The 16,568-nt window shown below is 34.0% G+C and overlaps 1 protein-coding gene across 5 annotated transcripts in view; it reads left to right on the top strand.

Moving 5' to 3' along the window:
• PCCA (propionyl-CoA carboxylase subunit alpha) overlaps positions 1–16,568 on the top strand; it is a 411,013-nt gene that overhangs the window by 143,043 nt on the left and 251,402 nt on the right. For all 5 annotated transcript variants that reach the window (XM_063101797.1, XM_063101799.1, XM_063101796.1 and 2 more), the window contains one exon: positions 500–536. In XM_063101797.1, the coding sequence (XP_062957867.1) occupies positions 500–536 (37 nt within the window). The remainder of the gene's footprint in view (positions 1–499; positions 537–16,568) is intronic.

Here is a 16,568-nt window from a genome sequence, read left to right as displayed (position 1 = left end):
AGTTGGTAATTCCTATAGATACTGGAAATTTACTTTTTTTATTTCTGGAAAATTGATCCAGCTTCTCCCAAATAATAGAGAATCAACTCCCCCTGCTGACAGAATCTAGGAAAATATGACACATAACTATCAGAGAGACAGAAACAAGCTGGCTGCAGACAATCTTTAATGATCTGATTTATGATTCAGTATTGATGTAAACATCTAGATTCTGCCATTAAATTCCGGCAACTGCACCAAATCATTGGCAATTCTGGTAGTGCTTCCTGCCAGCTCAGTTCGAACTGCTTTGAGTTTCTTAATATAATAATGATGAGGTAGGATTTACATTCCACTTATGGTATTAATTTTACATTTCTCTGAATGAAAAGGGTTAGAAGGTTGTAAAAATGAACATTAAATGAATCAGAGGAGACAGTAGTGCAATATATGACTGCCCTAAAGACATTGTGCAATGCCTCATGGGATTAATGTTAAGTCTCATTTCCTGCTTTTACAGGATGCAGATGAAGCTGTCAGAATTGCAAGGGAAATTGGTAAGTTCTTAAATTAACTTTGGTAGGGTTTCTGTGTCTTTCAGCAGATATGGTTGAGTAAAGATGTAATAAGTAATTACTATAGAGCGAATAATATTTTAACAGTTTTAGCTTTCTGAGTACTTGTCACTCTGGACAAGTTGAGGTCACCATATTTTGTTATTAAAGTGGACTTTATCAGCCAAATTACCATATTCTGTTATTAAAGTAGACTTTAAAGAGTAATTTGACCTTAACTCTAGCTCTTTTGTAAAGTGAAATCACTGGCTAATTAAAAGAAGGAATTGTCTTAAGAATTCTTAAGAATGGATATAATGTAAATATATATGTATGTAATTGAACATGGTTTGTTAAAGATAAGCACATATAAAAGGTATATTTGCCAAGGTATTTCAAGTTTTTGCCTTTTCCTAAGATGTTAAATATCAACTTAATAATCTCGCAAGGGAAGAGAAATAGAATGTGGGAAATTAGAACTGACTCTCCTAAACTGGAGTAAAAGGTAAACTGTAGGATATTTTAATGGTTGTTTTGCTGGACTGTTTTAGGTATAATTGTATTGGGCATTGCTTCCCAACTTTTTAATTTCAAAAATATTCCTGGTGCTCATGAGAAATATCACATTTTCAGTATCTGCTAATTGAGAAAATGTGTAAGGGCATACTGTTATGGTTTAGCAATGCTATTAAGTAACTTTACAATTTTATTAATCAAATTTGTATTTGTATACATTTGACAGAAATTTGTAGATAAGTAAGAGAAATTAGGCGATGCTTGGTAGTCACAGCATCTTCTTCGCATTTCTGCATTCCTATTGGAAAGTATTTGATTTGGCAAAGTTTACATAGTTGTGATAGGAAGAAATAACTTATTGGTCTGAAAGTGAGCACTTGCATGACTAAGTATGTTCTTTGCAAACAAGCCAGGCTAGTTAGCAGTCCCCACACCCTGCACTGCCCCTCTTTTTTGGCTTTGACTCAGGAAGCTTAGCGCTCTTTGGTGATCTGAAAAAGCTGTCTGACTTGTTGCATCCCTGTTTCTAGCTGGGTCTAGCTAAATTATTTGGGTTTTGTTCATTATTAAGTGTATTTTGCTGTTTGTTTTACAAAAATTGCTCTTATTGATATAGGTCCTGGATTTAAGACCAGAGTATAGAAAATTTTATCTGACTACGTTTCTTTATTAAGTATTTCTTCAGAATCGTCAGTATTTTCAAAAGGCATTTAAGTACTTAACTTCACAGGAAGGTTTGCTAGATTGCTGAATAAATTGGACTACATGGAACTGATTCTGTGGTTTCTTTATTGAGACGATCGGAAGTTTCTACCTGTGGTTTGAAATTACTGACATTCCTTATTGCCTAAGAGGCACGTAACATACATACTGGCTTTTTAGGAGACTTTCCTAAAATAGTTTAGTTTTATTCTATCATATACTTTTAAATTTATAAGGTCCTTTTCCTAGTTTTAGTTTAGATATTATTATTATCTACCTAATAGGACATAATAATGCTATTATCATAATAGTATCTGCATAAAGAAGAAAATATTCAGAGGAATTCAAGGAAATAAAAAGGGATTAAAGACAATCTATAATTACATTTCTGTGCCACATTTGAATTATGAATTTTCAACTCATGAGCATTTCCTTTGTATGAATGGCAGGCTGCATATCACTTTGCTTGCTTTCATGTCTTTATTTCCACCTTTTTTTATAACCTGTGATCTTTAAGATAACTAGTTAATCATGATGGGCCTCTGACCCAGTTCTTATCACTTTGCTTTCCTTCCTCAATATTTTAATGCTGTTCTTTACCTTTTTAGTTTTTTTTTTCTGCTGAGTTTACCTAATCCAGTCTAAGTTTTTTTTTTCTTTATACTTGGGCACATCCTTTACGGTTCCTTTCTCTTTCCCCACATCTTTCTTCGAATTCTTCCCCAATTACTCCTTCTCATTTGTGAAATAAATGATCGTAATCATGGCTATTAAGTATAAGAGTGCTAGTGTTTTGCCTATACTGAAAGAAAGGGAAGCCATAAAATTTGAGGTGAAATAAAACATAATAAAGAACCAGGGTCATCAACTTTTATAAAGCTTTTGGAATTTCCTTGCATCCCCCTTCTGAATCATCACAGAAACCTCCCATAAAGCCTTTTCCTTCAAGTGCTAGCTTCTAAAATAAATCAAATTACGTATTATTAAAGTCGCTTGGTTTTCTGTGTAGTTTGATGATTCATCAGCTTTTTCTACTAAATTTATTGAGATATATCACATTTTAACTACATTATAATTTCAATGGGCCTTTGTGAGTTCATCTAAAACGTGAACTGAACATCGATTCTGTGGGATGACGTGCTCTCGGTTTTAAGCAACTGAAGTATAATAAACCTTCAAACCCATCCATTTGTAAGTTGCTTGTTGCCCACGTGTCAACCTGTTCAGAGATTTCTCTCTTTTACTTCTTTCTGTGTCACATGGTGAAAATGAAGTTGATTCTGTTTTATGTGCTTCCCCCTCATAATCATTCATGTCTTTACTTCTCTTCTGGAAACAATAATCTATGCTGCCAAAGTAGGAAACTGTGTTGAGATAGGTGCCTTTTACATAATAGTAGCTTCCGTTTATGGAGCACTTTTCTAATGCTAATTCTCAGGTTTAATTATTTTTACTTACATTAAAGAAAACTAAGGGCTAGAAATGGCAAGTAAGTTGCTCAAGGAAGGTCACAGAGCGATTGAGTGGTGGACCCTCGTTTAAATTTAGGTTTATTTGGCTCTAAGGACCACAGATTTTTCATTATACTTTGGCTAAACTAATGGGAGTAAAAGAGGAAAGGTAAAATTTGAGCCACAACTTTGTGTGAAATACTGTAAGGCACTTAAGCATGTTATATGTGGAATTAAAGAAGCAGACAGCCTCTTATCATTGACAGGTGAGAGACAATTAAGACTTAATATGTTACTTCTATGTGTTTATTTTTTTGGACTACTTTGTCTCTCATTCTCACTCCTAACTTTTTCCTTTGACCTCTCTAAGTTTAGAGATACAGGACTATTGATCTCTAGTTTATCTTTAACCTCAGTGGTAGACAGCAGTAATCAGTGAACCTGATTTCCATTTAAGTTTGATCTTTTTACTGGACCAAAGGTCTTTAATTCAATCAAATCAATATTGATTCTTAAAAGGAAAAAAAAATTGTAAATGTAAAACCTGTCCTTTAATGAGTTCCAGGTTATTCTGATTTTTTCCCCTTTGCTTGTCTTCTCAAAATTACAAATCATACACAATTAAAAAACCATTTTTTCGATCCTCAAGTCCTCCATATTACAACCTGCTTTGCCCAGATTTTTATATCTACGTGAAATGTTAACCCACTCACTCATGCCAAAGCCCTGGATGCCTCTTTTGCTCATCATCCAGTTGTAAATCTATCAACAGACACTGTAAGTTCTTCATTAAAAATGTTTCCCATTTTCTCTACTCACTGTCTTCATTACCACCACTCTCCTCCAATTACCATAGTCTTTTGCAGAGACTATGACAATAGTTTCTCTACTTCTTTTCTTAAATACTTCAAAGCCATTCTTCACATAGCTGGTAGAGTACCATTGAAAACTTTAAAGAATGAGGACACACGTCATCTCATCCCACTCCATCCCTGCTTTAAACCCTCTAATGACTTTCCATTGTGCTTAGATAAAATCACAATTCTTTCCCCTAAACTATGAAGTCCGTGTGATGTGGCACTTGACTTTCTCTCAAATCTCATTTTACACTGCTCCCTTCCTTACCTTCTGTACTTTAATTGCATTGTTTTACTTGAACACACCAAATTTCAGGGTGTTGGGATAAGATATTGGGGGTGGGCAGAGACAGAGGGGACCTGGAAGACTCTTGCTGATGTCTTCACATGGATAACTCCTTGTAGTCCTTCATGTCCTGGCTTAAATATCAGCCTCAAGAGAAGATGCCCTAATGTTGCCACCCATTCCTTCTGGTCTTATAACTGTATTCTAAATTTCTGCATAGTTCTCTGACTTACAGATATTTTTCTTGTTAGTAACTTTTTCCCCAATATTTTATTTTGAAAAATTTCAGACACACAGCATTCTGAAATAATTTTGAAATGTATACCTGTATACCCAACACCAGGATTCCACTATTAATCTTTTGCTAGATTTGCATTATCACTTATCTATCCATATGTTAATCCATCTTATTTTTGCCGTGTTTTGATGTAAATTGCACATACCAGTACACATCCCTCTAAATACTTCAACATACATGTCTTTAACTAAATTCTGCATTTGTAGAGTTTTATTCTGATGCAAAATTTGCATACAATAATATAAGCAAATCTTGTCTATATTGCTGATTTTGACATATGCATACGTCTGCGTAACTCCAAACCCCACCAAGATATTGAACATACTGCCACCCCAGAGTTCCCTTGTGCACCTTTCAAGTCAGTCTTTACCGCTGTCCTCCCATCCCCCCACCTCCGGAGGCAGCCTGTGCTAAATTTTTATACTAAAGATTAAAGATTGAAAAATTGAGATAAAATTTAAATACTATAAAATTCAGCCTTTCAAGGTACACAATTCAGTGGTTTTAAATATATTCACAAGGTTGTGTAATCATCACTCCTGTCTAATTCCAGAACATCTTCATTGCTCCCAAAAGAGACTCCGTAGCTATTAGTATTTACTTCTCATTCACCCTCCACCTAGCTGCTGACAATTACTAATTTACCTTCTTTCTGTCTCTATGGATTTACATGTTCTGGATATTTTATATAAATAGAACCATAGAACATATGAACTTTTGTGTCTAGCTTCTTTCACTTTATTATAGTGTTTTATGGTTCATCCGTGTTCTACCATGTATCAGTATTTCATTCGTTTTTATGATTGCATATTCTTTCATTGTATGTCTATACCACATTTTGTTTACCCACTCATCTGTTGATAGACATATGGGTTGTTTCCACCTCTTGGTTATTGTAAATAATGCTGCTATGAACATGTGTGTGCATGTATTTGTTTGAGTATCTGTTTTAAATTATTTGGGGTATATACCTAAGAGTGGAATTGCTGGGTTTTATAGTAATTCTGTTTTTAACTTTTGAGGCATGGCCAAACTCTTTTTCCATGGTAGCTATCCCATTTTACATTTCTACCAGGAGTGCATGAGGGTTTCAATTTCTTCATATTCTTGCTGACACGTGTTATTTTGTTTTGTTTCTTTAAATTATTTCCATCCTAGTGTGTGTGAAGTGATATCTCATTGTGGCAGAGATTGGCAGAATGAATAAAAAACCAAAAGAGAGCTGGGGTGACTATACTAATGTCGCAAAGTTTGAAACTGTTATGAGACACAGAAGGACACTATGTATTGATTAACAATTATAACATATATACACCAAAAAAATAGAGCCCCTAATATATAAAGTAAACATTGACAGAATTGAAGGGAGAAATAGTTAGTTCTATGATAATAGTTGGAGCTTTCAATACCACACAATAAGTAATGGGTAGAATATCTAGACAGAAGATCAGTAAGGGATTAGAGGACTTGAAGAACTCTATTAAGCAACTAGACTGTATAGACATATATAGACCATTCTACCCGAACAACAGAAGAGTAAACATTTTTCTCAAGTAATTATTAAAAGAAAGAGTGATGCTTGAGTTATAAAGAATTGTTAAAGGAGAAAATAATATCAAACTGGAATAATATCTCATAAAGTGTTTTCCTTGCCCTATAATGCTCCCAAGACTTAGTTTGATATGGAAATAATCCTTACCCCTTTAAGTGATTTATCTTGATGGATTGCTTTTCTCTTAAAATACTGTGGGATTCTCTGCAATAAATAAATTCTATTTATCTTTGCAAATGATTGTTTTGGTTACTATTTTATAGTAAAATTGACCATAGGTTACTTTTCTTTGTATTTTTAGTACTTAAGACAATGTAGGCTGGCCAGTTAGCTCAGTTGGTTAGAGTGCGGTGTTACAGCACCAAGGTCAAGGGTTCAGATCCTTGTACTAGCTAGCTGCAAAAAACAAACAAACAAACAAACAAACAAACAAATAAAGATCGAGACAATGCATATCACAGAGTATATATTGAGCAAATAGTTATGGAGTGAATAAATCCAAATAGAAATTTATATATAAAGATAGACACGAATTAAGTAATCACACATTTTAAGCTTCCTTTATAGGCCACGATTTGAGTATAATTTCCTTACTTTTTTTCCTTAATCGCCATTTTTGTACTGGGGATACCTGAGGAAAAACAGGAATTAAGCAAAACATGATAAACTGTCAGCAAGTAGGTAATTGAAACAAAATGATCTAGAATTATTCAGGTAAATTCAGTATGTGCTTGTTAATGACTACTACTCATCAATTCTTGTAGGCTATTCCTGTGTTCATTAGGCTGGACCAGTGGAAGTTTTTAGGAATCTAAGATTAAAAATGCATGTGTCTTTTACTGAAGTTTATTGCCTGTACGCTAAACAATGCCCATAAATAACAGCTTATGTTCTTTGAACGTTAGGCTCTCTCCTTTGCCTCTTCTTTACATTAGTCTTCTGTGTCTGCCTCTGTGTCTGGTTAGCATATAGGGTCTACAGTAGTTCTTTCTTCTCTGCCCTGGCTATTTTCCTTTGCCTGTTCTTCCCATCTTCTTTTTGTCATGGTATAACATTAAAAAATAGTTGCTCATATTGTTTACCCAGAAGAATAAATTGTTCAGACTTAAGAGGGATAAAAATACTTGGCTAAGCCCAAAATCTTTTATTTCCTCTATTTGTTTTGTGCTGCTTAGAAAATTTTTCACATGTTGTATATGACTGTGGTTAAGGTTATATTGAAGAAACCTTTGAAAAAATATTGCACTTATACCTTATTCATAATTTTACATCCTGTTAGTTTATTTGCCAATTTGGTCTTCAGTAGAAGATATGTTTAATATCTAAGGAGATTTAATAAGTAAATGGTGTTGAAACATTCTTTGTGAAATCCATTAAAGAATGAGATGTTTATTTTGCTATTTTCTTATTGTTGAAGTAATGTGGTCAGTTGAGGTTAGAATGGTATTCCCTTGGAGATGGGAACATGTGTTCTGTGGCCTTTTTCTTCTTTCTTTCCCACCATCAGTTGGGTGCTTATATTTTCTTTTATTATTCCAACATACACTTTTGGGTTTACGCATACTTGTGCAGGTTCTCTTTACTGTGTTTGCTCCCTCTCCCTCTCTTTTTGTTTCTCTCAGTCCTTCATCTTCTTTCTCTTGTTTTATTGTTCATTCTTGCCTACCTTTTCTTTTTCCTCTTTCTATTACTTTGTTACAAAAGGCTGTGTATAATGTACAAGCAGTAATGTGGAAACACACTGTAATGTGAAAAAACATTGGTTTTTATTTGGAAATTTCCTGTCTGGGAATGCCTTCTGCTCTCATCTGTACACTGAAGTGCACTAATTTCTGATCTCCGGAGTGGAGTTATGACTCTAGTATTTTTTATTTGCCTGAGTAGAGGGAAATGGACAAAATCAGTTTTCCAAAAATTATAGTTGCTTCTCTTAGCCAAACCAATAGTATTATGTATTAGTTTATTATAGCCTACAACACATCTTGATTATATCTTTATGTGTACAGTATTCGTTCATTCTTATTTAAACTAAATATATTTATAAAGTTGTTTATGTATGTATGTGTGTATATGACCAACTGAGGAAAGGCAAAGTATTTTGTGCCCACTTCACACTTCTTATTTCCCGTGGAAAAATCTCAGAATTACCTGTAAGTACAATTTCTAGGGATTGTATATTTATTATATTATATGCAGTGGTAATAGAGATGTAGATAATTCATAGTTGGACTGCAATGCATATATGTTTACTAATTAACTGGATAATTATAGACCCCAAATCCTATTTATGCAAATGTGTATCACCTCAGTTTGAAGTGTGCCAACCCAAATGGTACACTGAAACCAAATTGATAATGATGAAACTAAGCTAAATATAACTAACTTGTAATTAAAAGGCAATAATAAAATCAGTAGAAAATTATGATCAAATAAACACAAAATGAATAATGCACTGATAAAAGTATTCATTTCCCCAATTTGCTTGAATCTAAATGATCTCGTTTGTATCTACAATAGGAACTTTTCAACATATCTACGTGGGGTGTGGGAGACAAATTTCCTAATAAATTTTGAATTAGATTCCTTGGAAAATTCTAGTAATGTGCTAATTTTTATTTGAGTTTATACAGTTGTCTTTGTCAGAAATTGTGTGTACCACATTTTTATTGCACCTCCTCTGTGACTTTAAACAGCAAAGATTTACTTTCTCTTTATCCTACGTGTTCACTTCCCATCGGTCAGGTTGTGGGGTGGGGAGGAGTTATTTTTTTCCTGTGCTGACATTGTTCGGAGACCTAAGCTGATGGAGTTTCTACCGTCTGCAGTGTCACAAATCACAGAGGAGGAAATAGAGAGGTCTCAGTTTGGATGATCAGTGAAGAGGCTTTCTCCATGATTCAGTTTTTACTATTGTATCTCATTATGTGGTTTTGGAATTTGCAGGTCATCATCATCATCTCCTAAATATTTTTTGAATTCATCTACTTCTCTCCATTTATATTGCTGCTGCTCTCCTTGTTTAATTTTAAGTTAGTGTCATGTCTTGCTTACATCACATTTCAGACGTACTTCTCTATCACAGCTTGGGATCCTTGAAATGCAGACTCTGGGAGTTTATTGGGCAAATACTCTTGGCACCCACACCTGTGGAGTAGTAAAGGAAACTGGACAGAGGGAGAAACTGAACTGGCTTGAAATTCTGTCTTAACAAAGACCTCAGCTAGTCCTGCAGAGATCTCTGAGTATTGGTTGGTCTTTCTTCGTCGTCCCAAATCGGGGCAAGGGTATTGAGCCTTTATACACCTGCATCAGCTAACTAATGGGTGTGGGCTGCTCCTAAGAAGGTGCAAGACCTAAAGCACAAAGCAGAGGACAAGTCAGCTGTCGGTTGCCAATACTTCCAGCAGTTGTGGAATGTTCTGAACTGGGGATCTGGACAGAGAACCCATTTTATAATTTTGATATATATTTTTCATGATTATTCATTTTGAAGTATTTTCATATTTTTGACTGATTATTTAGCCATGTGGTTTTAAATAAGTGAAAAAATTCAGTATTTTGTTTTATTATTTATTTCTATCGTAATTGCTTTGTGGTCAGTGAATATGATCTTTTTCGTTTAGAATCTTTTAGATTTTATGAAAATTGCTTTATGGTCAAGGAGTAAGTCACTCTAAATCCATAGTCCATGTGTGCCTGAAAAGAATGTATATTCTCAAATTATGGTATGCCATGTTTTATAGATGATTCAGTAGGTCAAGCCTACTTATTAGGATATTCAAATTTTCTAGTGATGTTTTTGGATATTTAGTCTATCCATTTTTGAAAATGTGGATTTCCCAATTTTTCCTTGTTTGTCAAGTTTTGCCTCTGTTAAGATATTAGGTGTATTATAGTGTAACATGTCTCTTCTTGGCTAATTTTATTTTTTATCAAAATGTCACAACTAATATTTTATTTTGCCTCCAAGTCTGATTTTATGTGACATTAATATGCTTACATAATCTTATTTTGGTCTTACCCTTGTATTTTTTGCCATCTTTTCCATCTGCCATTGAACTGTTATTTTAGGAGTATCTCTTATAAGTATATGGATTTTAATTTTTTTTCTATTCAGACTGGCAGTACCTGTCTTTTAACTCAAGAGATTCATCTATTTACAATGATTGCATTTATTACTATATTTTGATTTATTTATATTACCTACTTTTTATTTTTGCTTGTTCCATTATTTGTTTCAATTTCTTCTTTCTTGGCTTTATTTTATGATAATTAAAAAAAAATCTGTCTTTCTTATTCCATTTTCCTCTCCCACCTTGTAAACTGTGATGGAAATTTTCCACTCTTTTTCTATTCTTTCAGTGTTTGCTGTAGAAATTTCAACTGGGAGACAGACATTCCTTCAAGTGTTTTTCATCTTTGCCAACAATATGTGTTGTCAGTGTTTTGGATTTTAGCCATTCTAATAGGTAGTAGTATTTTGTTTTAATTTGCAATTCCCTGATGACATACGATGTTGAGAATCTTTTTATGTTCTTGTTTGCCATCTGTGTATCTTATTTATTGAGGTGTCTATTCAAATCTTTTGCCCATTTTTCAATTACATTGTTTGTTTTCTAATTGTTGAATTTTAAGAGCTCTGTATATTTTGGATACAAGTTCTTTACCAGGTATTTGTTTCAATATTTTCTCCCAGTCTATGATGTGTTTTCATTCTTTTAAGAGTGTCTTTTACAGAGCAGAAGTGAGAAAGTTCAATTTTTCAATTGTTTTTCATGGATTGTACTTTTTATATAAAAACTCATCACCAAACCAGGGTCACCTAGATTTTCTTCTATTTCTCTCCTAGAAATTTTATAGTTTTGCATTGTATATTTAGGTCTACGTTCCATTTTCAATTAAATTTTGTGAAAGATATGAGGACTATGTCTAGATCCTTTTTTTTTTTGGCAGCTGGCTGGTACAGGGATCTAAATCCTTGACCTTGATGTTATCAGCACCACACACTAACCAACTGAGCTGATGACTGCTCTAACCAATTGACCTAACTGGCCAGCTCCTAGATTGATTTTTTTTTACATACGAATATCCAGTTGTTCTAGCACTATTTGTTGGAAAGACTATCTACATTGACTTGCCTTTGCTCCTCTGTCAAAATTCAGTTGACTATATTTGTGTGGATATATTTCTGGGCTCTCTATTTTGTTCCATTGATTAATTTGTCTAGTCTTTCATCAATACCATGCTATCTTGATTATCATAGCTTTATAGTGAGTCTTGAAATTTGAAACTGTTAGTCTTTTGAATTTGTTCTTTTCCTTCAATATTGTGTTGGCTATTCTGTTTTGCTTTTCCATATAAACTTTAGAATAAGTTCGTTGATATCCACAAAATAACTTGCTGGGATTTTGACTTGGATTGTGTTGAATCTATAGATCAAGTTGGAGAGAATTGATATATTAACAATATGGAATCTTCCTATCCATGAATGTGAAATATCTCTCTGTTTAGGTCTTCATTGACTTTTTTCATCAGAATTTTGTAGTTTTCCTCATAGACTATACATTTTTTTTTTTTTTTTTTAGATTGATGCCTATTTCATTTGTTTTGGTACTGATGTAAATGATACTATGTTTTTAATTTCAAATTACAATTGTTCATTGCTGGTATATAGGAATGCGATAAACTTTTGTATATTAACCTTATATCCTGCAACCTTGCTTATTCCAAAAATTTTGATGTTGCTGATTCTTTTGGATTTCCTTTATAGACAATCATGTTATCTGCTAACAAAGACAGTTTTATTTCTTCCTTCCCAGTCTGTTTATCCTTTATTTCCTTTTCTTGGCATACTGCATAAATTAGAACCTGCAGTAGGATGTTGAATAGGAGTATGAAGAGTGGACATCCTTGCCTTTTTCCTCATCTTAGAGGGGAGGCATCCAGTTTCTCACCATTAAGTAGATACTCTTTATCAAGTGCAAGAAGTTTCCCTTTATTCCTAGTTTGCCGAACTCAATGGTGTTGAATTTTGTCAGATGCTTTTTATGCATATATTGATATGATCATATGATTTTTCTTCTTATGCCTGTTGATGTGATGGATTAGATTATATTAATTGATTTTTGAATGTTGAATCAGCATTGCATACCTGGAATAAATCCCATGTGGTCATCGTATACAATTCTTTTTATACATTGTTGGACTTTTTCCTTTCAGTGTTTTTATTTTTATACCTAGTAATTCTTTTTAAAAATTTTTTAATATTTTCTGTTTGTTTATCATGTGAATTTTTTCCCCTTTAAATCCTTTCCCATATTTGTAATAGCTGTAATACTTAAAGTATTTCTAACAGCAATTTTAGGGTCATTCCTCTGGGTTTGTTTCTGTCAGCTATTTCCTCCTGATATGGATCACATTTTGTCTCTGCATATCTCTTAATTTTTTATTGGATTCTAGGCATTGTGAATGTTGTATTATATGTTTGGATTCGTTACCTTTATTATTTTGTTTGGCAAGTTAATTAATTGATGTTCAGATTAATACTTTTTCTTAGGGCAAGTCTAGCATAGCCCTTTCTGGTATTCTGATTAAACTAGTATATATTAGGCCATCTCTGTCTACCTTCCACACTGCCTATCCTTGGGTTCATAATTTGTATTTCATTATATATGTATTTTTTTTTAGTACAATGCAAACTCATTAGAGTTCTGGGCAGGAGAGAGATGTGATCTTATATATGTCTTGAGAAGATTTTACTGACCACTGTATGACTTGGATGGGGACAACTGTAGTAGTAGGGAGGAGTTCTGTTAGGATGCCATTACAGGAGTGCTGTCAAGAGATGATGGTAGTCTGTGTAAGTATTGTGACAGTGGAGATAAAGAAAAGTGAATAGATTTGATTTTTTTAAGTAAAGAATTTATAAGAGTTGCATACCATCTAGCAGTTGTACTCTTAGACATGTATTTAAGGAACCTCTTATACAGGATTCAAGGTGACAAGTACAAAAATATTCATGAGGACATTGTAGGTATAAATGGAACTGGATACAATCTGGCCATTTATAGTAGAATGCATAATGATGCGGTATGTTCATAAGGTGAACTATATCATAGCAGTAAAAATAAATGACTTATGGCTACTTGGCTTGTTAATTAATACATTTACTTAGTAACTATTATTTTCCATATTATTCTCTAGGCACTGTTTCAGTCACTGGAGAAACAACAATGACTACAAAGATCTTTTTTAAAAACTCATTCTGTAGTGAATAATGTAAAAATTGATTAGAGAAAGAGTCATTAATGTTCATTATTACCAGTGGGTAAAATATTGTATGGATATAGGATATTCAGAGTTTCAAAGTGTCAATCTACAGATTATTTGCTAATTACAATGATAAAATGTCATATTTTTCATGAGGAAATTTAATGGACACTAACTTGGGCAAGTAATCAAGCCTAACTTTATCAGTAATAGGACAAATGGACTTTTTTTTTGCTTTCTGATGTGATGCTAGAATGATGGTACATCAGCTATCTAGTATTTAAAATTTTTTTTTTATCCCAAATCTAATGAGTACCTAAGCACATATATTCAAGTTGTGGAATATTTAGTAAAACAACCAGCCTGGTTTCTTAAAAAATATATTGCTATCCTGAATGACCTGTGCCCCCTGACCAAAAAAAAAAAACCCCAACCAAAAACAAGTCAGCACTCCCTCCCTCAAAAAACCCACAAAAAACAAGAAGGCAAATGAACTACTTTACATTAAAGGAACGTAAAGGAATATGACAAATGCAATGCATGATAGCCGTTGCCCTGCGATTCTAATGCGCAGCTTTCATCTGGGGACCTCCTTCCAGTCTGTCTCAGATCTTTTTTTTCTCTGGGTCTTTTATTTTCTCTTCTGAGATTCCATTCCAGTTATCAGGGCCTGTTCTGTCCATCTAGAGGACTGTCCTACTCCCTGTAATATCTTCCATTTTCTTTTTACTTTGAACCTTTCTTTTAGGAAATAAAAGTACAATTAGTTATAGGTGTTTCCCAACTGTTTTTAAAAGAAGCAAACCTCACTTCCCCCCATCACACCTTCTTTTTGATCCATGAGAGGTTTCTGATTAACACCACTAAATTAGGAATAGGACATTTCCTGAGAAATATTTCACTTTTCCCTTCTTTTTACTTTTCTTTCTCTATTAGTTATTCTATTCTATGAAATTTTAATTCAAGAAACCTTGAATTAAAAAGTATGTAGAAAACTACATACTTTTTCATTTTATAACTTATTACTGTTGTGTCATTAAGATGTCATTTTGTTAGCTTTTAAATTACCAGGTTATGCTGCCATGTGTGTGGTAGATTTTGCTTGAAGAGTGAGGTTATTTATTGTGTCTTGTGTACGTAAACATGGTGCTATATCAGTTGGTCAAAAAAGATAGTTCTTTATGACTTAGAATGTGTAGCTAAATGGGAAAGCTCCTAGAGTCTTCTTTCATTCCCTTATCTTCCACATCCAAACTATCGCTGACTCTAACTCTTAAACAAACTTCAAGTCTTTGTCTTTCTCTCTTTCTATTGCTACTAGCCAAGTCTGAGCCACAGCTATCTGTCTGTCACCTAGACCACTGCAAAGGCTTTCTAATCAGTCTCCCTCTTTCCACCTTTGCTCTTTTACAATTCATTCTTTGCATAACAGCCAAAGTGATCTTAAAAAAGATACTGTATTAAGTCATTTGCCTCTCCTGTATAACACTTTCCAGCCTGTTCCTTCTGTCAGGAATATAACTCCCTCATGATGATTTACAGAGGGCTGGCTCTTTCTTGTCATTTAGATCTCAATTTAAATATTGATTTTTTCAGAGAAGACTTTTCAAAGGAAAGTAACCCTAATCTCTCTCAGTTACATTCCTCTGTTTTTACTGTAGCACTTATCATTATCTTACATTATATATATATATATATAAAATATGTGCATGTCTATTTAGGTGCATGTATATTTGTATATTTTTTCTACAACATAGTAGGCTCCATGAGAGGAGAGAACTTTATGAATTGTTTGTTTTTGTATCCCCCAGAGCCAGATCAGTGTTTGGCACATAGCATATATTCAGTAAACATTTTTGAGCTGATGAATGAAAATTTGGTGGTAGAGTCACAAAGGAGACTATTTGCTTTGTGGTGGAAAGTAAGACACGCTGATTGTTGGGAGTCAAGGAAACCAGAGAGGATGTCTTGTCCTGCAGCTAAACCTGCCCTTGAAAGCTGAGGGCAGAAAAGTAGGAAGAAATCTTTTATTGCTTTGGTAACCTAAGTTTCTGTATTTCTTTAAGTATTTTTTCCTATTTTGTAGATTTCTTTTTGGAAGCATCAGTTTCTGTAATTGTGCAGAAGGGAGCTGAGGAATGGAGAACTCCTCCGTGTTGGGGTTGGAGTGCTGGTGGTCGGGTTGCATGTCCCCCTGGGTCTGGGGTGAGGTAAGGTGGTAACTGTAGGCATCCAGTGAGATCAGAAAGGTCAGGAAAAATGTGGGAAGAGCACTAGGACCTGAATATGTTTTTTATTAAAGAAACAATCTCTTCATACCAGGCAATAAGCTGCCTTTTAAAAGCCTTGTAGAATTTGTTTTATTATGATAATGTTGTTCTGTGTCAAACATATGTCAACTGAAGAACATAAAATTAAACAAGTGCGTTATAAACAAAAGCCAAACACAGGAGTAAGTGCTCCAGGAGAGAGTAAAATGTGAAAGGACGTTAGTGGAAATTTCATGTCCAGATTAGGTGAGAGGAGCAGTAACCATCAACTTGTCAATCATTTCTGATTTTCCTAGGAATGCCAATTTTTGACTGAATCTTTTGTCCTTCTTCTTTCATTTCCTGGCACCCTATGACTTACCTTAACTAGAGTGGCAGAGACACAAGAAGAAAGTAGGGATGAGGGCGACTGGGCTGTTTGATATTATGTAACATCATCTACGTGGAATATTCTTTTCCTTACTCTTCAGATGTCTAGATTGTGTTTTTCCATTGTACGGAGAGTAAAAACCTTATCTTTATATTAGTTCAGAATATAACTCAAAGATTAAAGTATGAGTCAGTGTCACTAACTTCTGCCAGTTTCTCCCTCCTTCCTTCCCAGCCTTTTTCTATTTAGCTTGTTAGCGTTTTATCAGGGAATCTTGCCTTCCTGGTTTACATGTATTCACAGGTCTAATGCTGCATTGCCTTTTTTTGGGAGACCATCTTGCCTTATTTTCTAATGACTTCTCGCATTTTCTGAACATATAGTAATTTCTTGTTGGCAAATTATTTTGTGTGTTTTGTTTCCCCAGCTAGTTCCTTGTGAGCAAGGACAATTTTCCTGTGTTA

The sequence above is a fragment of the Cynocephalus volans genome, chromosome 7 (assembly GCF_027409185.1).
Source record: "Cynocephalus volans isolate mCynVol1 chromosome 7, mCynVol1.pri, whole genome shotgun sequence".
Taxonomy (NCBI): domain Eukaryota; kingdom Metazoa; phylum Chordata; class Mammalia; order Dermoptera; family Cynocephalidae; genus Cynocephalus; species Cynocephalus volans.
This window is presented reverse-complemented; position numbering and strand designations above follow the sequence as displayed.